The sequence below is a fragment of the Phaethon aethereus genome (genome assembly GCF_964289735.1).
Source record: "Phaethon aethereus genome assembly, chromosome: 2".
In the NCBI taxonomy this organism is placed as follows: Eukaryota; Metazoa; Chordata; class Aves; order Phaethontiformes; family Phaethontidae; genus Phaethon; species Phaethon aethereus.
In genome coordinates, this window is record NC_138582.1 from 78,855,927 (window position 1) to 78,881,775 (window position 25,849).

The 25,849-nt window shown below is 42.8% G+C and overlaps 1 protein-coding gene across 1 annotated transcript in view; it reads right to left on the reverse strand.

Annotated features, from left to right (window-relative positions):
- The window catches only part of VWC2 (von Willebrand factor C domain containing 2), a gene marked incomplete at both ends in the record, with an annotated part of 59,603 nt that extends 41,777 nt beyond the window's left edge, over nt 1-17,826 (reverse strand). The window contains 2 exons of the mRNA XM_081996686.1: nt 10,315-10,444; nt 17,113-17,826. Of these exons, the coding sequence (XP_081852812.1) occupies nt 10,315-10,444; nt 17,113-17,826 (844 nt within the window). The remainder of the gene's footprint in view (nt 1-10,314; nt 10,445-17,112) is intronic.
- Nucleotides 17,827-25,849: the final 8,023 nt, after the last annotated feature.

A 25,849-nucleotide genomic window follows, 5' to 3' on the forward strand; every position in this document is an offset into this window, starting at 1 on the left:
TTGGATATAGATCTTTATTCAATGCTATTCACCAAATAGTATTTTGAGTCGTGTTACAATGGACTGTTTGTTCTTTTCTTCTTGCCACCGCTCCATCTGATCAATTCCATTGGAAAAGAACAAAAATTAAATCACATATTGGGTGAGCATGCAGTGAAGATACATTTATCTTTTCTGTGGGTGATAAACAATGTGTGACTTGCAGCTTGCAAGTACTTCAGAGAAAGGCGGTCAGTAACCCGCATGCAACAGCAACGTGTTGCAATATGAGATTGATGCAGGAGAAAAACACTCATCTGCCTTGTTTAGGGGACTGGTTGAGAGAGTCCCTTGGGAGGCAGTTCTGAGGGGAAAAGGAGTCCAGGAAGGCTGGACATTCTTCAAGACGGAAATCTGAGAAGGTGCAGGAGCAGGCCGTCCCCATGTGCCAAAAAACAAGCCAGCAAGGAAGAAGACAGTCCTGGCTGAACAGAGAGCTTTGGCCAGAACTCAGGAAAAAAAGTTAAGTTTATGACCTTTGGTAGAAGGGACAGGCAACTTAGGAGGATTACAAGGCACTGGTGAGGCCATACCTCGAATACTGTGTTCAGTTTTGGGCCCCTCACCACAAGACAGATATTGAGGTGCTAGAGCATGTCCAAAGAAGAATGGTGAAGCTGGTGAAGGGTCTAGAGCACCAAGTCTTATGAGAAGCAGCTGAGGGAACTGGGCTTTTTTAACTTGGAGAAAAGGAGGCTCAGGGGATACCTTATCACTCCCTACAGCTATCTGAAAAGAGGCTGTAGTGAGGTGGTTGTCAGTCTCTTCTCCCAAGTAACAAGCAATAGGTTGAGAGGAAATGGCCCCAAGTTGCACCAGTGGAGGTTAGATTGGATACTGGAAAAATTTCTTCACCGAAAGGGTTATCAAGAATTGGAACAGGTTGCCCAGGGAAGTGGCTGAGTCACCATTCCTGGAGGTATTTGAAAGGTGTGGTGCTTAGGGACATGGTTTAGTGGTGGACTTGGCAGAGTGCTAGGTTAACAACCAGACTTGATGATCTTAAAGATCTTTTCCAACCTAAATGATTTTATGTTTCTATGATCTACAAGACTGTAAGGTAAATTGGAGTTATGTGTGCAAGTTTTTAATACGTTCCCCATCCAAGCCCTACCAGCACAGAAACATGCAAACAGAGCTGAAGACTCAGCAAAAGAATGGAGCATTCAGAAGAAAGTGATGTTTTCCAGTAGGAAGTCACTCCTCTAATGAAAATTTAAGTAGCACCAGTGTAGGCAAAAAAACCCCAAACACCACAAACAAAACAAAACAAAACAAAAACATTAGAGGGTTTTCCTAACTGAAAACAGCAATCAAAGTTTTTGGCTTCCCATCAGCTTTGGAATGCTAACCATTACAGTCATAATGCTGGTGAAGGTAAGGAATTACTTTAAGACTGCTATTTTGGTATTTTCCTTTTTTTTTTTTTTTTTTTTTAATCACTGCAGTACAGCTGAACATGCTCAAGGAAGCAGAACTGCATGGATAATTACCCCCATGGAAACAATCCAAGGGTTCACGAAGTAAAAGCTGCTTCCAACTTAAAGATCAAGGTTTTAAATTAGGAAAGCACTTGAGTCTCCAGCTGATAAAGATGTTTCACCTGCTGGGAAAAGGTAATCATCAGGGACTTAATTCAGGACTCTCACAGCACACCGGGTAGGGTAGTTCCCCGTTGCAGTAGCTTGAAACAGTAAGACGCTATTTAAAGGAACAAGAAAAGCAAGCACTGCAATTTTACAAATATTAATAAAAAATACTGAGGCTTTTAGCCTCTCCCCTAAGAACCCATCACTCGTTTTCCTTCAGAACCCTTTTCCAAACATAGCCAGGGGCAAACAAGTCAGCCACTGGTCAAACTCATGTCAGGAGAGGAAACAGGTTTTCCTATTCTTCATCAGATCTGTACTTCATTTACAAATACAGTTCAAACAGGACTGGGAAAAAACTTCTGAGATTGCTGTCATGCTGATGTAAGACCTAACACATGTCCCAAAGAATAAGGAGTTACAAGGAATTAAGGTAGACCTTGCATTAGCAATCCTGCACTGCATGGAAAGGCGGCTGCAGTTGCAAAGCACAAACCATAGAAGAGCAAAATATTAAAGAAATGAAGTTTAATGAAATCAGCAAATTCCCTGCTTCCATCAATCAGTAAGTCACCTGGATCAATTCACATCTCCCTTAACGCCTAAACCTTAACTTCCTGTGAAAAATATGCAGAGAAAATTACACTGCACTTAGAAGGAAAAGGAGATTTTGAATATATCATTTATCATCAGAGGGATGCCGTGCCAATATACTAACATACCACAACACTTTAATATAAGCCTCCACCTCCCCTCAAAGCCAAGCAAACTCTTGGATGCCTCATTTAACATAATGAAATAGCAATGAAAAAAACCAAAAGAATATAAAGCAAAACACACAAGGTATACATCTTTCTTCACTGCTTCTTTTAATCATGTTGTAAAATACCAATCAGCCATGTAGTCTTATTACTATATTGCTGTAGCACCTAGCTAATAAATAGTTTCTATTTACAAATAGGATTATCTGCAAAGAATACAACTGAGAGCTCATGTGGTCAGTGACAAGTGGCTCAGCTAACGTCGCATAATGCATCAACCTATGGTAACACAAGCTAGAGCAAGACAGGGTTTCAGAATCTAAGAGCTCATAATTTAATCAAAAAGTACAGTGTTCTACTGATAGGGAATATTATTCCAAGGATATAGCATACAGCAAGATGCACATAAGTATTTCAGACCTTGGAATCATACATGTCCCCCAAATCTTTGCCACAATTTCAGTTAGTGCCACATGCAGAATTAAAATAGACATCCAGTAGCAAAATGGGAGAACAAAATTAACCCTGGGAATCCTGTCTCCAATGAACAGTATGAACAAGACTGGATGTAAGAAAAATTTCTACTCCCTTAATGTTAGTTTTCTGAATTGTCTTCTAAGAGCAAAGAACAAATGCTGGGGGCAGTGTGTGGAGGAGTAAGGGGGTACAACGTGAGCTCCAGGATTTTATATTTGTTTAACACCTTGCCTATCTCTATATATGCATGCAAATAAAACTGCAATACAAACACAGATGAAGAACTTAAAAAACGAAACAAACAAACAAACAAAAAGCCAAAGCGACTGGTGACTTCATTTTGAGGAGCACAGGTTAGCTGTTTCAGTAGAAAACAAGCAAATCCCCAAATGCATCTCTATGTAAAAGAGAAGCTGTCGGGGAAGACAAATCAAGCAGTAGCACACTGTTTACTCCAACATCATGATGGATGTTAGCACGAAGGCATTTTCCTATCTGAATCAGAACCAGCATCCAGGACTACACAGGATGGCAGATATGTGAAAGAGCCATGGTGAGCCGTGTAAGGTACATCAGACCTCTCTTGCTCTTTTTTTTTTTTTTTTAAAATATGCAGAAGTCTCCAGAAAAGTTAGTCTTCTCCCCCCATCCAAGGATTTCCGTGTTTCTTTTTACTATCAGCACAGACAACATTTTTGTCCTTCTGCTCCTGGAGCAAAACATCTTTTAAGAACCCAGGAGCCATGACACACTGAAGTTCTGACTCCATCACCAGGAGCTGGCAGATTGTTTCCCACATTCACCTGGGACCATCATTGCTAAACTACTGTTTGGGGCACATCATCATCGACTTTTGCTTCAACCTACAGTAAAGTGACACCCCCTGCAAGTAGTTGCCATGAAAGTGACTGATACAGCAGAATTTAGCTGTGATACATGAGTTAAGCCTGCAGTATCAGGTAAGAGGAGAAAAACTGCTGAAGAAATGCTTCTCAGGCTCACTGCAGCGGCCTGTAATGAGAAAATATTGCGAAGTGAGTTCTGGAAAGCTTATAGGATACATTGCTTTTATATTTTAATAGGCAGTTATACATTCTCCTCCTTATTACTATAAATACTAAACATTAGTATAACTTCTGATTGTCCTCGTGTCTGAGCAAAATGACAGGATGCTATACACTCAGGGACACTTACTGCTGCCTTTTGACAGCAGAACTCCCAACTGAAAGTATTTTGGCTTCTTGGTGAAAAAAAATAAGTATATATATACATACAATATGTATATGCAATAAATACATATACACTATATAAATAGAGTTGTCCTGGTAACTGATTTAGGCTCAGGATAGCCAGAATCTTTTGCCATGTCTTCATACAGATCATTCTCATCCTCTGACAGCTTTCTATCATTAGGAAAAAAAATCATATGCCCTGGAAGTCAACATAACTTGTATTCTAAATAAATACTCTTAGAGAAAATAACAACACCTACCACTACTTGGCCAGGCCAACATAAAAAAACAAGTCAACACGGGATGCCATACGCATGTGCATGCATGCATGTGCATATGAGTTGGAAATGACAAGGCCTATGTGGTTTTGGCACAAGTTCTTGCTCGGCCCAGTTTGCAGTGGTAATCCATGCACATTTAAACAAGTTCTGTGTTTTTCCAAGCAGAAAAAATGGCACAAGAAGAAAATTCTGTGATTTCTTCACAGGAAGCACACGTAGCTTGCATAGCCACCAACTTTCCCAAAGTAGAGACAGAAAACGAGAGACATGAGCAGAGAGATGAAATGGGGTTAAAGGAATTCCTTGAATTAAGATGACACAGACTGAACTTCCTCTCAACTTCATCAACAGCAGAAAACAGCAACAAAAACTACTGCAACTAGTTTACAGACTTCACCTACCAGATTTAGAAGGCACTTTAAATGCCCCATGCAGCCAAAAAGAAGCAAGTCTGATATGCCTTTGTTTTCAATAAAGAGCTGCCAAACTATCTGCTACAGTTTTTCAACCTACCTGCACATTCACTAGGCAGTTTTAATGACATACAGCTGTTCATGCAACTTTAATGGTGTTTTTTCCTCCTGAAACATTAATATTTCCTGGTTAACAGTCCCATATTATAAATCATTTTGTGAAATACAGCCTATTAAAGTGAGAATTTTATGCAGAAGTTTTTGCTAAGCGACTTATGCACACAGAAACATGGAACAAATACTACCCTGCACATACAGGCATCCAAATGCCTGAACTAAACACATCAGAAGGGAACAAATCACATTGGCACAGACAGTATGAATGGAACTGGGATTAGTTTGAAACAATTTCTTGTTCATTAGGTTATCCTTTTTAATGTAAATTCTTTTTTTAATAAATGAAATACTGTTTCAATCTTATAAACTAGACTTTACAATCATTTTATGCTTCCTATGTTTTACATCTAGAAGTGACCACCATGGTCGCCTGGTTTGATCCCTTCCTTAATGTAGACTGAAGAACCACTGTCAGGCTTTAAAACTTCTGGGCCTTCCTTGCTAAATATAAATTAGCTGCCAAAGCATGACTGAAAAGGGTATTTAAAATGAAAATAGAAAGAGGAAGAGAGGACAATCAAAGGCACTGTTTATTTAAATTTCACAGCAACTAAATTCCTGATGTTTGCAATACTCCTGCCTTGACCTCTACCTAGACAGCATTATGATACTTTCCTCGTTGCTGATATTGAGGCACATACAATCGAGGGCATATCATATTTTATTTAAACACACTGCAGAAGGGCATTAAATTTTACAGGTCAGATTCTCCATGGTGCTTGAGCAAAGCTGGGGCTGCAGGGAAGAGCGAACAGCCAGCTCATGCGACAGCTGACAAGGTGCAGTTTCCCTTTATCCTTCGCCTTGTTATGCCCAGACAGGTACCTCAGCCAGACACACCCTTCTCTCCACCTGGCTTTCAGAGGGTCAACAGCTCACAGAGACTACAGTACTGCCTCGATCAGCACCACTTTTAACAGATTTGAGTCCTGCGGTGAGACAAAGTCCCATTGTACAAACAGTTGCAAAAGGGGATGGCAGCTCTGCCAGCCTTTACCAGGCTTTTGTCCCCCTTGACAGCTCCTTTGCCCAGATGGAGGTCCCCACTTGCCATTCAGAGGCACTCACAAGTCACCTCATGCCTAAACATTATAATTATACATAAAGGTACTAAAGCAAGTTTCAGTGAGTTAACCTCACAGTACAGGTATACAAGACGATGACCATTTACCCTCTCTGGACACATGTTGTTAGACCTGCACCTTACCAGCAGCAACCATTTCAACCACATCATGCATATAATATTTCAACCGTAACTATGAACCCAAATATGAAATGAGGTCCTGACTCATTCCACCTAAGGCACCTGAGATGACTGCATCCAGACTTAAGCCTCCCTATTGCATAGCCAATGAGAAGAGACAAGACATCTCCTGCGGATATTAACAGCCCTGAGAACACACATGACCCCCTGGGCATCACCACTTGTATTTTCGACTGCGCAGCTAGGAGCCTTCACCAACGGGAGCAGCTCAGCTCTCCCTGCTGCAGACAGGGAAACAACACTGATGCACAGATAGATAAACGCTAGGAAGGCACCAGGATCAGCTTCATCTTATCTGGGTCAATCTTTCAGCCATATAATGAAATAAAAATCTCCTGGGGACCTTAGAACAAAATGTTTTTTTGGTCTAGCAACCATGCCTCCCCCTCCAGGCTCCATGTGGACTGCAGGTTTAACCTCATCCTCCTGCAAAGACACCAGCAGGAGCAGGGGCACCCTTAACTCCATTGACTGCTCCACGGCTCCATGCTTCAGGCAAAGCGGCACTCAGCTGTGTATGCCTATTAGGGCTCTAATACTGGAAATAGAAGTGGAACAGACAACCAAGGTAATTTAATCTATCAAGATAATTCACTTTCAGTATTACCCCCCAGCCCCTCCCACTGCCCCAGATGCATCAGTGACAAGTGCCCAGCCTTTTCCTGATGGAAACTGTATGCTTATTATTTTTACCCTTCACTCCATACTAACTGTAGAAACGTCTGTACCTGATTCTGAGCTTATTGATATCGCATGAACAGGGACGGCTTCCACAGAAGTAATGACATTGCTAATACTATAAAGCAGGATGGAGATATGAATTGGGCACCTGTTACTTAATGCAACTCTCTGAAGTCAGATTTAACTTTCTGGATGTTTTTTCTTGCTGCTGCTGCTGTTGGTTACTGAAAGCATGAAGCTCCACATGTCAACCCTCTTTTAGCTTAAAGCCATTACCCCTTGTCCTATCACTACAGGCTCTGCTAAAAAGTCTGTCCCCATCTCTCTTACAAGTCCCCTTTCAGTACTGGAAGGCTGCAATAAGGTCTCCCCAGAGCCTTCTCTTCTCCAAGCTGAAGAACCCTAGCTCTCTCAGCCTGTCCTCATAGAAGAGGTGTTCTATCCCTCTGATTATTTTTGTGGCCCTCCCCTGGACCTGCTCCAACAGGTCCATGTCTTTCCTGTGCTGAGGGCTCCAGAACTGGATGCAGGATTTATGTCGAATCAGGTTGGGGAAGTCAACTACACCCCCTCCTTCCCACAAGGGATAATGCACAGCATCTCACACCTGCCAAGGGACTGAATTCATTCATTTCTAATGATGGCAGGCTCTCACTAGATCTCCTCCATAATTCTGAATCAGGCATTTGCATGTGGTCTTACCAGTGACAGATGTAGCTGCTTAGCTCTCACTCTGTTGGTTCACTGCCAGCAATCTGCAGGCCACGCAAGTTGGGAAAGTGTTACAGGTTATGAAGTGCCAGGAAAGGGAGAGAAATCAGAGTTGGATTGTGGGCATTTTTAACACACTAATGTTAGTAAATGCAGAGAACCCAAACTTCACCTCCCACCCCTTCTTGCTCTACCAAGGACAGGATGCAGATCATGAGAGCAATCATCTCACTTGTATGCTTTCCACAGCTCTACGCTTTCCACAGCTCCACCTTCCCCACAACTCAGGTTATGCGGCTGAGCTCCCTGTACATCACCCAAGCTCTTTTGGGTCACTAACACAATGTCAGTGATGTCACCGCTTCAACGATCAACCCTGAAGCACAATGCGATGATTGTTTCCCCAACTCAAATTCACAGTGCATTTGTTCCAGTGGGCTTGAAAATGAGGGGATGAGGCAGGCTAGGTTTTCCTGCTCAGTAGGTTTTTGCTCCAATCTAATTAAAAATATTCAACAATTCAGTGAAGTTCCTTGCAAGCTGCATGTGTCCCATGCTTTAAAATAAGCTCTAAAAACAAACAGCCTGGTATTTTATTTAAATGCACTCCCCAGATGGAGAGGATTCCTCAGAAATGTCTTTGTGATACTATACCGAAGCTGCTGAACCAGAAAAGTTGAGCTCCTTCTGAACTATCTTGGTTTTGTTGTTATTGTTAATGGCTTTTTTTCTCATCTAAAAGCTAACAAGGAAAGTCACTCTTGGTTCTCTGACGTGCAGAGAAGTGACAGTACAGCTCACTGGAAACAGGCAGCTCTGGACACCTTGGTCTGAAACTGGGTCAGGGATGTCAGCTTATGGTTATACTCAAGGAATATGCAAGTAATATTGGGGATTCAGATGCTGAGGACAAGACCATCTTTTTCTTGCAGGCAGAACTCAGGTAATTCAGCTTTAGTGCTCTGAGAGAAGGCAGCCTCCTCACAACCAAGGCACGTTTTATGTACGATTTTTTAAAAAGGCCCCATTTCTGGGAAACTATGCTAACAGCCAAGCCAACCCCCCCAGTGCCATACTAACTTAATCCAAAGGCAAGCCACCACTGGGAGATGACCACTGCAGGGCATTACGTTGGTGCTAGTGGGAGAACGTGCACTGATGGAAAGTCAATCTAGCTCCAAACAGCCTTAACACTGCTGGAGAAATTCAGTGGGAAAGACTACATAAACTTAACACGTTATGCTTGTAACTCCATCCCTGATACTGAAAACAGACCTTTTGCCTGCCAAGAGTCACTCCAACCTGGAGAACTGCAGCAGAGTGTGGTGCACACAAAAAGCCTGTGAGCATGTGAGGAAGGCTCTTATCATAGAAACACAGAATCATTAAGGTTGGAAAAGACCTCTAAGATCATCAAGTCCAACAGTCAACCCAACACCATCATGCCTACTAAACCATGTCCCCAAGTGCCACATCTACACATTTTTGCACACCGCCAGTGATGGTGACTCTACCACTTCCCTGGGCAGCCTCTTCCAACGCTTGACCACTCTTTCTGCCATCAAACAAGTGAGAAAGGATCCTCTGGACCGGCTAGCTATCACACCACCAAGCTAGTTTGGCTAGCTCCAAACTCAGTTCCTTTCTCAGGAACTGTCCCCAAATGCCTCAAAAAACGCCTTTCCTCATCTCCAAAAGCAAAGTGCCCTTAAGCTGTACAGCTGAGAACAAATGCCTTCAGGGTTGTAACAACCAATTAAGGGATGTGAAGCAATTACTTTTATACCCATGCAAATGAAACTCCTCCAATGCAATTAACTGTCCCTTATCATCTACTGTTGAATTTGTGGAAAGCATATGCTGTACACTCTCTCCTCCCCTAGCTTTTCCACGATTTTAATCAGTTTGTTTTAGCTAATGTAATGGAACCCACCTATTCTAGAGAAGTAATATATGGCTGCAAATTATCCGAATATTTTTAAATGTCTTTTTTCATTTTAAATATAATTTCATTTGAGATTTTGCAGCTTTCATTTCTATTAATAAATTATCATTTCTTCTTTATAAGTGATGAGCTAGTGTGTCATGTAATTTTTTCCTCTAAATAGACCAAGACTTTGATCTAATGCAAGCCCTTGCTGCGAGTAGAGAGACTTTCTGTCTAATTTAGTTATGAAAAATATTCAATTAAACTTGGGAGTTTAATTCATGTAGTTATGAAAATTAAATGAGCTCAATAAGGTACATTTGATTTGCCTCAGGAAAAAAAAAAAGAGAAGAATCTCTGAAAGGGGAACAAATAAGAAGAGAGAACAAAAGTAAAACTTTACTGCTCATGTTGAGAGGTGGATAACATGAAGAGCCTGAGTTCTGTTTTGTGTGCCTACATAAAACATATCCACAATGAGTTCATGCAAAATTTATATTCAGAAGCAACATGAATATCTGGTATTAATGATCTAATTATCTCCTGGGTAACAAAAAAAATCCCTGTAGGTCATAACTGAGTCCATCCCAGTCAAGGGAGGATCTGGCCCCTCACACTGGGAAGACACAACCCACAGAAAACTCCTCTCAATCTCCATTTGGGGGAAAAAGGAAAATATTGGAATTATTTTTCAAAATCAGAACAAAGGAACATGGATTTCTCTGACAGAAGCCCCCTTCTAGTTTTGCAGCCTTCACTTACCATTTTTGCAGATAGGACAGCACTGATCAGGCTCATACACCGGATCCACGCACTCAGTCTGGGGACAAGCCGAGACGGTGCAGAGCACTTCACCGTTGGCTTCACAGCGGCACTTCTCACACGGAGACACCTGAAACACAAATCCAGCCACCGTTTAACTCTTGTGCTTAATGCCCTCCTGAAGTGTGTAGTGCCTACCTTCCCATCTGCTTTGTTCTTCACCTTTTTTTTCTCCCCACTTTAAAACAAATGCTTTTTGTCGTCTGAATAGTGCAGAGAGCAGGACTCTACAGAACCACAGGAGAAAAAAACACAGGTTCTGCTCTGAACCTGTGCACCAAATGGGAAAGTCAAAGGGATCTCGGGAACAAGAACACTTTACACTTTTACCACAATTAAAGCAAAAACTTCCCTACCATGTTTCTAATGAACTTCCAGCAAATTAAGTTCATAATTTAGATGAAACCCGGTTTAAGCCTATTAGAGATTCAAAGTTAATTTAGCAAAAAACACTGTATTTAAAGAAGAAAAATTTTGCTAGGTGGAATATGAAACTTCTTTTAATGGAAATCCTTCCTGCAATTTTTCCAGTTTTTAAAGCTTGTTGGTAGCAGGGTGTTACATTTTATTGAAAATTATAATTTTCAAATAGAAGTCAGGAAAAAAACGTGCTTTGAATTCAGGTATTTCCCATAGGTTAATTGTATTTGGATGATTCTTCCAATACTTGTAACTTTCTGAAAAGAAATTGCAATTCAATTGAAACAAAATACAGGTCATCCTTTCTACCTACTGAAATGTTACTGGTTTTGAATAACTCTACAGAATGAGATAATTAGCTAAATGACCTACTTCAATGAAATGAATTCCAAACAAAACAGCATCAAGGCTCTACTTAGGAAAAAATGAACTTTCAAATGTCTGCATTTGCCATATGTACAATTCCAGCTGTCCTTTTCAGTGTCCCTGAGCAGGCGCTGCACATTCTCATACCACACAAGGAGCGGGAGGTAGAGGGAAGCAGGGGTGCTTAAGAGCAATAGATGACATACTGTAAGTCTCATTGCCGTATTCCAAAAACCACACTGGCATCCATGCTCAGAGCGCAGGATGAAAATGCAGCTGAATGTTATTATTACTGATCCTCTAAATCTATAATCTGTGCAGATTCTTGGTTTACTTATGGATGAGGTGGGTTTTTTATGGACCCTTTTTAATTCCAGATTCTAGCTGATGCAAACAACTGCTCATTGCATTTCTCCAATAAAATCAGAGTAACCTCAAATCCAAAAGGAAAAAAAAGTTACTCTCCGTGAAGAATCATCCAGATGTCTAACTTGCAGATCATCTGTTTCTTTTCCCTCTTTCTTAGGCAGCCCATCACACTTTTTCATCAAATCCATTCTCTGCTCGCTTGCCTCTTTCACATCCTTCTCACTTCCAAAGTTCAAACATGCTGATGCTTGCACAGCATCATCTCCAACTAAATGCTCATCCATGCTTTGCCACTTCTCTTCCCACCTGCCAGGGCTGCTATTTGCTTATGCACTCACATATCTTCCATGCTGTCCCCTCTGCTTAAAAAGCCTAAACAGAATCTCTTGCTGTGGTGCTTTCTGCTTTTATTACTATTATTTATTTCAGGCTTCCTTTGCTAGCTGCTGACTTCCAGTTTTCTCTTTGCTTTACACTCTACCAACGATAACATCACACCATACGTTTATGCTACAAGGAGGCTGACAGCCCAGTACCGCAGATTTTTATTGCAGGCTTTGGGAGAAGAACTTTGTCCTGTAATCGTTTATAAACTGCCACGTTCACTTGCAGAGCTGGAGTGTCAGCGGATGAGGAGGTTTCTGATGCAGTCTTCAGCGTCAAGAGGCTCAGGTATCCCAGGTAATCACTTGAACTGCATGTGAAATTTTGAGCATCAGCAAACCTGAGCTCCTAACTATCTGCAAGTCAATAGTAAGAGTCCTTCTCTCTGGAGTTATATCCAGAAACAATACTTACTGAATTATGAAAACATTATTTTTAAGGAGGACTTTTTTTTTTAATTATTTTTAAGGAATTCTGCTTGATCAAAGCTACCATAACTCAATTCCAAGGATCAGGCTCAACAAGGAAAATTTACAGCTTTCAATCAGTTTTAACATTTTTTGCCATCACCTGAAAAAGACGCAAATTTGCCAGTCATCATGGCTCAAGATCAGTAACTACAACAACAGATATTCCCGCTCACAGGACACTGCTTAGAAGCCACGCCATTCAATATTAGAAGTGATGTAAAAACTAGAATATGTGATGGTAATCAGGAAACATGACAGCACACAGATGTTATTCCCAAAATCTCTCATCTGTGAAATTTAAACATATTCTAAGTAGGTTGTTTATTAGAATTCCAAATTTGACAGAAGCCTAAAATTCTTAGCACAAGAAGCTGTTTAATGAAGCACTGAAAGCACTATTGAATGAGAAACAAAATTGTTCTAGTCTTTATCTAATAATGATGATTCAGAATAATGCACTTCTGTCCTATACAGCACATACACTTGAAGACTACACCTTTTCATGAATGGAGTACACTGTTAAGGCGATACTGCATGAATACCCTTCCTGTGTAATAGATCATGGGATTTCAAGGGAATATATATAGTACACCTTTAATAAGTACTGTCACCTGTATAACCCACCAATATAAGTAAAGGTAGCAGAGTTAGGGAAGGCCTCCATGTGGTTGTTTCTACAAAGCTCTTTTCAGGCATGTAAGTCAACCACAGTGGCTGCTAGAATGGTATTAATGTCAACCTTTATCTGTCCATCTTTGGACTAAAGAGTAGTGCATTGCTTTTTATATATCATCAGGTTATAGCAGGAACCATAGAAAAACCTCACTTCTTTCCGTACCCTAATGGCAGCTTTATACTTGGAGACATAATCATCACTAGAGAGAGAGACAATAGGACAGTGTGTATATGTAACAACAGCTACATAAATCAGAATGAAAAGACACATTTGGTCCTTCATTTCCTCTCTTCTACTCTCATAACGTAAGCGCATTCCCTGCAGCGCAGTTCCTAGCGGCAGCCAATGCAACAAGCATCCCACTTGCTCATCTGGGAAACGACCAGCCCAGCAGCACATCTGACATAACCAGGCTGGACTGGAAACAATACCACCCATCAATCTCTGTGAAGACTGATGATACCACGCCTCTGTGGTCTACTGACAAAGCTATTAACTCTGTAACAGCAGTAGTTCTGCCTATGCAAAAACCTGTGGGAAGACACGAAGAGGCCCAGAAGTCTTAAATATTCATCAGGCAGCTGTAAAACCGGTAGAAACCTGAGTACAGATGGCAAAAAAACCCCTTCTTTAGAATTGTTTAAAGGGAAGTTTATGAGCAGATGAATAAACGGAGTTGCAGATGTTGTAAAAAAGCAAACGCACCATTGTGTAAACAGGTGGATTTCCCACCAGTGGGGCATGAAGAAAACTGTAGCTTAGTAAGGGTAGTAGGCTTAGCCAGCGACTTAGTGTAAGTTGTCATAATTAAGAAGTGACAAATCATTTGCACTCATTGAAGTTCTGGTCTAAAGTAATTTGAGCTTTCTCCTTCCCCTTTCCACATGCCAAACTTTAATTAAAAACAAAACAAACCAGCAAAAAATCTGATTTAAAAAAACCCAACAAACTACATTTGGTTCCTTGAGCCTTGAAAATATATAAGTTAGAAAAAAAAATTTTCAAGCAAAATCCCAAACTGATTTGCTATTGTGCTGGAATTTTTATTAATATTTCCTTGCCACTTACACAACTCAGGAGAACATGAATGGGGTTAGGCTGACAAGAATAAACATACCAGCCTTGTTTTTACTTCTCTGTGCATTCAAAATACCACAGATGTTTCAAAATCCATTTGGGTTTGCTGACTTCTTGATTTCCAAGTAACTTATTCACAAATAAATACAATTTTTGGTAGCAGAGAAATTCTAAAAAAGACACATGAAGCAACAACTTTAAAAAATGTAGGTCTTTCCCCAACATTACACTTCAGAAGATAATTTATGGTCCTTGTAAGGTTATGATCTTGTAAGTCAGCCTGCGTTTTCAAATCTTATTGTAAGATTGAAAAACATCTAGTGGAGCACATGCTCAGCAATCTCCAGCTCCAGTGCAGAATTTTATCCTCATTGTATTTCGCCAACTGAGGCTTTTGCTCCCAGTTCCACTGGTACGGATGCTGTGATCCCTCTGTCATTCTGCCTCATGACACCCACAGGGGAGCACAGTGGTGCTGACAGAAACAGCTTTATGAGACCTCATCCTTCCCCCACACTTGTGTCGTGTTTTGTGTCGACATCCATGTCCCTTTTGAAAACAGAAAAATGCATGCATACACACACATAAACAAAGCCTGCAGGAAGGACTGGAATCAAAGAAGAAATGCATCAAATCTCCCATTCCTTGGCACACTCAGCTTCTAAGTTAGCACTGGCTCCGGTCAGGGCAATTTTTTGCCATGCCAAGTCATATACGACTTTTATATAAGCAAACTCCCAAACTTGCATGCATATTGACACATCTATACATAGAAGTTTTCGCAGATAACATCACTTAAAAGTTAGGAGGTCACCTTTTTCTTCTTTCAGGGATGTCTGGTACTCCTTGCTACAAATAGTAGGTGCAGACATAGAGAAAAATCTCATCGCTATCCATTTATAGCTCCTTCCCTGACTTTAATCAAGAGATAGCATATTAGTAACCTCTCTAAGATCATCAACTTTAAACTTGTAAAATGACCTTTGAAACCACATGCAATTACTTGCATTTGCAATTGCTTTCACTGAGCAGCAGCAACCTGACTACGTCCATACCTTACCTCACTAGACATCTCCACTGATTGCAGTGGCACGGGCAAACAGTGGCATTTACAGTTTTGTGCTCACAATATTGGAACCAATGTTGCAGCTCAGCTAAAAACCAAGGTCCTCACACATCAAAATAAACAGGCTGCAGTTCCACTGCCTAACTGTGTCTGTAACTTTCATTGTGCATCCCGAGCAGGCGTCCCTTCTCACTTGTGCTTCCAAAGCTGGCTAACACAAAGCGGTAAGGGAAATGATGTTTCATTACAGGAAGGTATCAACGCAGGAGCTGAAGGCTGAATAGGGTTAAAAAGAAATCTGAAAGCCAAAGTCTTTTCAGAACATTTCTGTAAATGTCACCATTCAGCACTGCCTTTCTACCAAGGCTGCCAGCCATGTTCAAATGTAACAGGGAGCCCTAAGGTTTTATTCTCTCACTACACGTTTAACTATTGTGTTTAGGCTTGCTTTACAGCCATGAATACGACACCACTATATAAAAAGACAAAGAAATGCAAGTCCTCAGAAGAGTGAATGAAGAGTGGGAAGAAGCCTTTAAACTTTGACCTACAGAGAACATGTGCAGAAGCATCACTGATTTGGCCACCCCTCAGAATTAACTTCACTGGAAAAGGAAGGCTCTCACAATCCATCTCCAAAAAGGTCACACCAACTAGCTGCTGCTAGAAGTATTCTCCTCCTCAAAGTAGAAAAATGCCACCCCAAAGCTGAATGCAGTCCTTGAGGGTGACATGGAAAAAGGGAGGATGATACGATGCCTTCTGCCGTGCTTTGAAATCCACCAGTGCTCTACACATTACTGCCTAAAGAGAGCAAGGGGAAACACTGTGATTTATTTTGGAGAGAGTAATCCTGCGCCTTTATTTATTTATTTTGCAGTAAATTGAAGAACATGGAAAGACATTATGAATGAAAGTTCAGTTTCCAAGAACATGCAAATACCACAGAGAGCAGAGGTGGTGACTTACTTACAGCCTTCACAAACGCATTTTCTTTTTCTCCATCCTGAGAGGGGCTCAAGCTTCCAGAACCCCGAACTCAACTTTGTACTCCCCTCAGCATATTCAGCTCAGAAATCTCTGGTGTGTTCAGAAATGGGGTTTGGACCAGCCCTGTACCTAACAGTCATTTGCAAGCAAATTCTTAGAGCCTGCTCACAGATCTCAGCCACAATAAAATACTAAAGGGGAAAAGGCAAGGTAAGCAACCAGGAAATTGGCCCCAACTCCAAAACTTTTCAGCGCGCTGTAGTAAGTTTTATTTTCAATGATAATGACAATAATGCTAAAAAGGCATTAGTCTAGTCTAAAAGGATTTCCCCAAACATAAAGATTTTCCAATCCTTTGTTTAGGTATCACTGTAATCCAGATTGCGAACCATGCTCTCATTAAAAAGAAGGCCCATAGTCATTCTCAGAAAGCAGCTGTTAGGCAAGCTTGGCAGCACAATTGAAATGGTTAAAAAGGAAAAGAGAAATTACTGTTATGAAAAAAGCATCATCACAGACTGATTGCCTGGAATAGAAGACAGCCCACAAAACCCTGCTCGATCCCTGCAAGGTAGAAGTTTCACCGTTAACAGTTAAACAAGGAAACAAATGTATTGCTGAAAATTTTCATCAAATCCACATCACCACCGAGCAGCACCCTTTCAAGTAGCTTTTTTTACTGTAAATACCAAAGGAATGAGTAAAGATCAGCCCCCTCATTTAAAAATGTTACAGTATCATAGAGCAAGAAAGGTCATGTTTAAGGGATATATTTTACAGCACTGCAGAAGTCGTGTTAACATAGAAATGAAAAGGGGAGGGGGAGACCCTGCACACCCTCTGAGAAAGCACTCGAAGAACATGATGCCACTTTATACGAGAGCGGGACCCACAAAATTACTTTTGGCTTCAGCTCTTACCATGAACTCCTCTAGGGTCTGGTAGGTTTTCCCTCGAAACTCGCAGTAGTTCTTCCTCTCCTTGCACTGCGGGCAGCACTGTGTGGTGTCCACATGGACGCACCGAGGGTGGAGCCTGGGGCACTCGGGCTGTATGCACAGCGGGCCCTCCTCGGTGCACAGGCAGGGGCAGGCGGAGGGGCCCGGCGCAAACTTCTCTCCGATGGCATAGACGAAGCCACTCTCGTCCACGCAGCCCTTCCCACGGTAGTCAGGGTAGGCATACTCCTCCGGAGGCTCAGGCGTGACACTCGCAACAGCTTCTGGGAGAGACGAATCTTCAGCCACCTGAGGTTCCTGGGGAGCAGCGTCCATTTGCTCTTGTGCTTGAATGCTCCCAGATTTACTGCTCGTCCCCTGGCTGTTCCAAGCCTGCTTCTGCTTAGCCCAAGACTCCTTGTTTGAGTAGTTCCTGTTTCCTTTGCTCTTCCAGTCCCTGCTACCCTCCTCCCTCCCACTCCTGCCGATCTCATTCATTTTCCCTGGGCCTGTCTGGCTGTCCCTCGCAGACGTGTGATCCCTCTTTTCCTGGCTCGCCTTTATCTCCTGTTTGTCTTGAGCCTTGGCCAGTTTTTGTACAGGTACGGTGGAGCTACAGAGGGCAACCATGAGGCAGCAGGTTACAAGAAGAGAACTAGAGAGAGCTCCAATTGCCATTGCAGTAGAGCTGGGCATCACCTACTGCATCCCACAGGGGACACTGCGTTCACATCGGAGGGAAGCGCTTGACGGATCCACAGTCCCTAGGAAGAGAAGGATTAGGAGCACTTCAGCTTCTGCACTTCTTCCCCCCCCCCCGCCCCCGCCTCCACCGATGCAACATCTCAAGCAATATGCAACCTGCCTCGGTAGTTTATGCAAAAGGCAAACAACAGCCTGGTGCTGCATCCCTCCTCCTCCTCCCCCCCTTCGCGCTGTCAAGTCTTATAAATAGCAGGGCTCTGGGCATGGACCAGGCGTCTTCGGCTGCGTGAGAGCACCACGCAGAACTCCGGGGAGTTAGGATTTGCAAACGCAGGTGCATGCGAACACCAGAACATCTGGGGGTTATTTTTCCTTTCAAATGACAACACGTGAAGAGGACGGATGCACGCTGAATTAAATGGAGCTCCCCAAACCATACCATAGTCCGGAACAGAAATCCCGCAACTGAGTCCTATCCACTCACTGTACACACGATGATTTTCAGTAGCCTCTTATTTCAGTTTGAAGTGTGCTGTTGTTTTTGCTGTTGTTTTGTTAGGTTTTTTTAATATCTACCAGTGAGCACACTTCTGTTAAAGACAACTAAAACCAAGCACATTAAAGCGAGCAGAGCAAACTACCTCTCTTTCGAACTACCCACACACGGACACACCACCTCCTTCTCCCCGTGCTTTAAAGGCAAAGCAGAGCCGTGAAGAGTTTCCGCAGCAGCGGCTCACTTCACCCCGCACACCCTCCAGGAGTTCAGCAACGTTCCCGGCTCCCGCCCTTCAATCCCCGCACACTGAATCGGAAGAACACCGCACAACAGCACCTACGCCCCTCCGTCCGCGATAAGCGAAGGCGCTCCAGCCTCCCGCCGCGGCCCCACCTCCGCGGTACCACTCCTCGAAGCCATTTAAAAGCCGTCCTCTCCACCCGCCCGCCTCCCCCGGCCCTCACCGGCGGCGGCGGCACCGCGGGGCAGCGCGCTCCGCCCGCCACGCGCTGCCCGGCCGCCTGCCCAAACTTTCCGGCCGGGGCCAGCCCCTTCCCCAGCCCGGCAGCCTTCCCCGTGGCCCGGCCCGGCGCCTCCCTACCTGCGCTGCAGCCGGGCTCAGCCCTGCCGGCGGCCCGGGATGGCGAGCCTCGCCCTCCGCCCGGCTCCCATGCCGGGGCCACGGGCGGGCGGCCGGCGTCGGCTTGTGGCTGCCCGCCGCCGCCTCCTCCGCGGACCTGCAGAGACCGCAGCGCGGCGCGGCGGCCAGCCGATCCGGCCCCGCCGCGGCCGCCGCTTCTCTCACATGGCGGCCGCGCGTAGGCAGGGCAGGACCAGGCGCCCCGTTCCTCAGCCGCCGGGCCGGGCGCAGGGCGCGGCGCGAGGAGGGACTCGCCGCTCGCCCGGGGGGCGGCAGCGCCTGGTGCGGCCGCGCAGCGGCCCGGCCCGGCCCGGCCCGCCCCGCGGCGGGGGGGGGGGTTGGGGAGAGCAAACCCACTCGTCCCGCAGCCCCCACGGCAGGCACGCTGCGGGCCTGGCAGCCGCGCCGGCGGAGGCGGGGCGTCTCCCGCAGCGGGCGGGCGAGCGGGGCCAGGCGGACGCCTTTGGGGTCAGCCCCGCGCGCCGGCGGCTGAAACTTTTGGCGGTTGGGGACGCGAGCGTCGCACGCTGCCCGCGCAGCGCCGGCGGCCCGATGCGGCGGGGATGGGCGCTCTCCCCGTTGTGCCAAACGCGTCCCCGCCGCCGAGGCAGTCCCCTCCGAGGAGGGGGCGCCGCGGGCGGGAGGCCGGCGGCCAGGGCGGCAGGTAGCCGCGGGGCCCAGCTGCAAACCCGCGCTGTAGCCGGGCCCCGGGCGGCGGGGCTTCAGCGGCGCTCCGTCGGGGCAGCGCGGGCTGCGCCCGTCTGTGCTGCGGGCTCGGGTTACCGTGCTTTGACTCTCTCCTGCCAGCCTCTTCTGGCGATGAAGTGGTGCGTGATTTACCGGTTGAAAAGAATTCCTTATGCTTCTCGAATGGCCGATGGACGCTTTTGTACTTAAATATAATCGCATTTACCCCTCTTTATACCTTTTGATACAGAAAAAAAGGGCAGAACGGTCTGTTGTAAAGATGATGGCTGAAACACAGACAGTCAGACTGTTGGGACAGAAGCGCGGAAAAAAAAAAAAAGCTAGACGTGCTTTTGTTCTGGAGCTGCACAAGGGCTTGGAACCCAAAAGGTTAATTATTGATGTGTTTATTTATTTATTTTTAAGCTACATTAGATGACATACCAGTATAATCTTCTATGGGTTTTGCTTTATAGATGTTCCAGAGCGGTCCCAGCTGCACGAACCCTTCTACCGCAGTAGCTCTTCAGCAGCCTTCCGTGCCCTACTCGTGGCTAGTGCTGGACTTCCCACAGTACTTGGCGCTGTAACTGAAATTTTTAGGCTAGGTAAAATTTTCAGATTTTTTTTCATTAAAGTGGTAGCACTGCAGTATCAGTACTCAGGAGAGCAATGAAAATCTGCTGGATACAAATGTTTCACTGTTAAGTACCTTCATAAACGCCTGTTATTTGTGAAAAGCCAGACACTTAAGCTCCTCCACAGGAGGATGCAGGTGCTAAACTCTTTTGGCTGCTGGGTTCTCGCTATGAACAAGTATGAGTCCTGTCTAGTTTACAAAATTATTTCTATTGACAATATCTCGTCTCTCTCAGTTGGATATTCACCAGCTAAATAATGGCTTAATCTTTTGAAACTTTAAAATATGAGACTAAAGTTTTGAAGGATGCTAAGAAATTAAATGTTTCCATTGGTTCCACTGGTAAAATGAAATTCCAGATTACTGCGGGGTTTCTAGACTGAATCTTACAGAGTCAAGCTAGACCTTTCTCATTACCTGACTAATAATCATTAAGAAGTATTTGCCTTCAAATTATCATTTCATTATCTCTGAAGAAAGAATTAGATCTTTGCCCTTTCTAAAAACAGTAATTTTATGCCGTACATAGCTTAAACCCCGATGTGGGGTGAGCAGGCAGTACGCCACATCGCTAATTCTACAAGAATAACTTGAATGACTGTCCTTACTTTGCGTTCACGAGCATGTAAGCTTTGCTGTCAAGCAGCAGCTAGTTGTGGCTAGAGCAAGACAGAAGGAAATAGGGGACTTGGGAAGGCAATGCCACTCCTGTGATAAAGAGGAGAGAGAGAAGCCAATTTATGGTTCTGACAGTTTCACGTCTTCCCAGGTGAAACTTTGGTACAAAATCTGAGATCTTCAGCATTAAGGGCTCTCTTTGTGGGAGCTCTGCCTCTCCCAGACCTAATTACATGGTACACAGATCATCTGGGGTTGAAGGTTCAAGATACCACTGTGTAAGAAGGGCAAAGCCACAGAGCACTTTCATAAACTGCAGCTCATCTTAGCCTCCTTGGCAAAGAAAGAGGTAAATAGCCTTGTTTCCTTGTGTAAAAGATGTCTCATTGGACTTCAGCCTCTATTTATTCAGATTCATAGGTACATTAAGTGACGGATGGATCCTGACATTAGGACCCCTGCAGAGCTGACACCTGACCACTTTGTTAGTGTCATAGTATCGAATTGCAATATGTTATAGTCCAAATGGCCAAAGAGCAGATTTTAAAGAAATGTTTGGTGTTTTCTTCAGTGTGAATTCTGAACTAGAAGGAGAGAGAAATGTGAGAACCTATTATTTGAAGGCTGCTTTTAACAATGTCTTTAATGTGAGTTTTATAGTCCTGGTGTAACATAGAAAGCCCTGGAGACTGAAGTCCTGTTCATTCACAGAACAGATATAGTATAAAAACATAGGTCCAGGTTTCCCCACTCTAGTGTCCCCCTAGGCAACAGTAGGAAGGACAACTCTGTCTCTGGATGAGAGTCAAATTCTGCATCTCCATTCAAGGTGCTTTCCCTCCTACTGGGTCTTGTCTACATGATGAGAACTTTGCATTAGCTAAATCGGAGCTGTCGTGCACAAAACAGTCTATGATGGTTTTAGCATAATTTTACTATGAATTGGCTTAATTTTACTAGGAAGCAGTTGAATGTAAAACAAAAAGGAACTCAGTAGCTGAAACAAAAAATGGTGCTGTCAAGGAATACCTTACTTAAGTTAAACTGGTGTGATGGCCGTCTCCATTAGACAAGGCCCAAGACAGTGAGAATGGACATCCTTGCTGAAGATAGCTGGCTATTAGTCAGAAAAACTTAATTAAACATCTACTCCATGAGATCAGGGGGACTGAAATCTTGAAAAATGTTTTTGGAGAGTAGCTTTGGTGTGAAAGATGGGAGCCCAACATAGGATGTATCCTTTATCAAGTAAAAATCTGTTGTTTGCCTGGTTAATATCAATATAAAACCAAAACCTCACAGCTATGCAGACACTTCATCTGGACATCTAAGAGCACTGAAGACAACCATTTTTACCCTAGCGTAGGTGTGCAGCCCCTGCACACCAGGGAATGACCTAACACATGCATCCCTTCACGTGATCTCATGCAGGGAGCATGCCCCATCTTTCCTATTTTAAAAAAAGATGTATCCCTTAGTGTCCCCTGTGTTCAGCGAGAAGACAGGGCAAGAAAAGACAAGGAAGCTCCAGGAGAGCCCGAGGAGCCAGGCAGGGAAGGGCAGGTGGGGGCAGAAGAGGACCCCCAAGTGCAACTAGGGAGCTGGGGGAGGTGTTTAGAAAACCCCACGCAATAGCGAGATTGGCTTCAGTGCCAGGGTGTCTGCTGAGCCCTCGGGGGGGACAGGGCCTGCTCAGGGGGGACAGTGCAGCAGGAGGTGTGCACCGCGTGTGCCCGTCTCAGCTCGCAGCTCTGCAGCTCCAGGGAGAAAACGTCCCCAAAGTGTGACTCCTCCGGGGAAAAAAGATGGTCGTGCCTTTTATTTTGCTTGGTTTCATTGTTCTTCCTGCAAGGAAGAGAGTTGTTATATGAAAGTTGTGGGTTTTTTTTTTATTGTGGTGCTAAAGTGGCAGTTGTTCAGGCAGGTTCACATCACAGCCTTTGAAAGGTAGCAATTTGTGCAATAGTATTAGTCCAGCCATATAAAATAAGGCCTTCAAATAGCAGTCAGCCTAAGACAGAAAGAGACAGACAAAGCCAAGGTACATATTACTCTAACAAATCGTGTGTATTTGAAAGGCTCGATTATAAATAAGCAGTTTAAACGACTCTCAAAAAAAACCAAGCAAGCTTCCATAACTATTTTTAAACTAGGTTAGCTTTCATCTTTTCATTTTTATTTCTTCTGTTTTCTTTATGCCACTTGTCAAAGGGCGCTGAACACGTACTGCTCCAGTTCTTTCTTTTTTCACTAGTCTGATGTCTCTTTATTTGACAGATAAGTAGTTATTGAAGAAGTATTACACAAGCTGTAGTTACAATCGTGTCTTCATTAATTGTTTTTAAATTATTCCATTTTTCACAGATAATGTTGTGTTACAACATTATTTTTTCTGCTTTGCATGCGTGAAAACAAAACTTAAATTAAACGTTTGTCATTTAGAGTTTAGGATCTTCAGTACAAAGACTCTCTTTACACTTCTGTAAATCATAATTTGCATGCTGGGAAAGAAATTATGATTTTTTAATTTTAAATTTTGCTTATTACTTGTAATGCAAAAACAAAATCTCTGTAGACCAGTGGCATATTTAGAAGTCACAAGTTTATGAGACATCTTTTAAAGAGGATTTTTGCTGCTACTGGTTGATGTTCTAAGAACTCCCGCTTTAGCTTATGATTTCTCTCATTATTCAGCAAAACGCAAATATAATGGAAATAAAATACTTACTATTTTTTTAATTTAAAATATACTTAATTAAAAGTATTAGTAAAAAGACTTGTTCCAAAATGCGGGAAAAGAAGACCGGTTTTGTTTAAACCAATTCAGAAGAGCTCTCTTTCTTTGGTGAGATCAATTTCTCTCCCCTGTGAGCTCTGAGAAAACTTCAATGCACGTACTCCACCTCAGTAACAGTTCCCTTTAGGTGCGTGAAAGAGAGAGGGAAATACATGCTGCCTTTTTGTATATGAGATGTCTACAGGTACGACAGCTTTAAATCACTTTTCTATTCTTACGTGACTATTGCATCTCTGATGGAGATTTTGCCAATATAAACTTCAGAAAAGTGTTATTACTATCTTAACCACAATAGTTAAATAATATTAAAAATTGCGTAGTGAAACCTTTGGAGAGCAAGGAGGGGAAATTCAATTCAGGACCCGTGCGTATGGGCTAATTCCGAGGGAAAATAATTGTCTGTTCGAAGCGCAGTATTTTGTGCTTATAATTACAGGACATGAGAGTGATTATAAATGCATTTTAATGCACCTATTTTCACCACAGTTTCAGTAGCTTGGGGAAATTGGATGTTAATCATGTCTCCGAATGTTATTTGATGACTGTGCCTTTTTGCTCAAAAAGAGGTAACAACGTTTTTGCATGGACATGCACAGACATGCACAAAATAACATGAAACATTCAAATACACATTCTTTCCTATAAACACAGGCTTAATACTACACCTTGTTCTTCCCTTTTGCAAAGCCAAAGGATGCACTACTAACATTTTTAATTTTTACATTGTTGTTGTGTTGGAAAACCGAACAAAGTATTTCATAAGCTTGTGTTTGGCTCTGTTCAGATGGAATCTAAAATACAGATCAGTATTAACTTTCCCTTTGTTATTTCCCTTTAGTATTTATAATTATGTTATTGTTTTGTTTATAATATTTAAGTTTCTCTAGATATATTTGTGTTTACAGTAAATTTCTTCATAAAGGCAACATCAACTATCGCAAGGTTTATGAAAAAAAAAAGTTTCTGTATTGTTCCACCTTTTAAGTTAATAGATCTCATCCTTTCACTGCTCTTTAATATTACTGGAGGAAAAACAAACCAAACCCCAAAAAACAAAACCCCAGCTTTACTCACTCTTCAGGTCTCACAGGATTTCTTGACTTTTATTGTATTAAACATTGAACTAAACTTAATGAATAAATGGAATGGAACAAAAAAATTCTTCTGTACCCTACAGGAAGATAGGGAAAAATAAAAGCTATTACTGTCAAAACTGATTTAGCACTGTAACTCACACCAATATTTAGCTCCATTTTCTAACTTTCTTTAAAACTTCCAGAACAGGAATTGTACTGTTTAGTATTTGTTTTTCTTTAAATTACTTGAAAAACAACATAGATTTTTTTCTGAACAATGTATGTATATGTACATATATGAAATAAAAATGTTTTAAAAGACATTGTTCTTATTCAAATACTCCTGTTGACTTTATTAGTGTAACAACATGTATTATATGGCTGGTAATTATAAACTCTTGTCTCCCACAAAGACAAGCCCTTAAAAAGAATTTTAAAACGTCTTCTACAGTTTTTGCATCATCAAACATGTAAAATGCTTTATATCACAACTGCAACATTTTTTAAAATTTTTATTTTTGTTGGAGAAGATGATGAAATATATGTAGTCAAGAATTCAGAAGTTGAGGAATTCACAGTATGTGTGCAAAAGCCTGCGTTCTTCCATGGTTTATAGAATTGGAGTGTAACCGCCAGACATCTGATCCGGTAACATAACTGTCTGCAGACTCAGAGAACCATCATGCCTCTTAGGGGATATTCTCCCAAACTTACCGAGCATAAACCCCTAGATAAGAAGCCTTCAGGGATACACTTTCCAGAACATGTCTTCAAACTTTTCCTATTCTTTGCCCTCCTTTTCTCTCACTGTTCCTATAGTTTATAAAAATTGAAGCTTTTGCAATGAGACTTCATGCAGAATGCATGCACATCTTATCCTGCTGCCCTCCTTATTTTTTGAACCTGCTGGCTAACTTCAACCGAACTTGATAAAGGAATTGAATTCTTAAAGCTTCACAAAAAGAGGTGGCTTGGTAGAGAAGATCAACCTTCTACTGGTTGTCACTGAAGATGTGCTGTGACCTCATGCCTCGTTACACACCAGCGACTCCACATG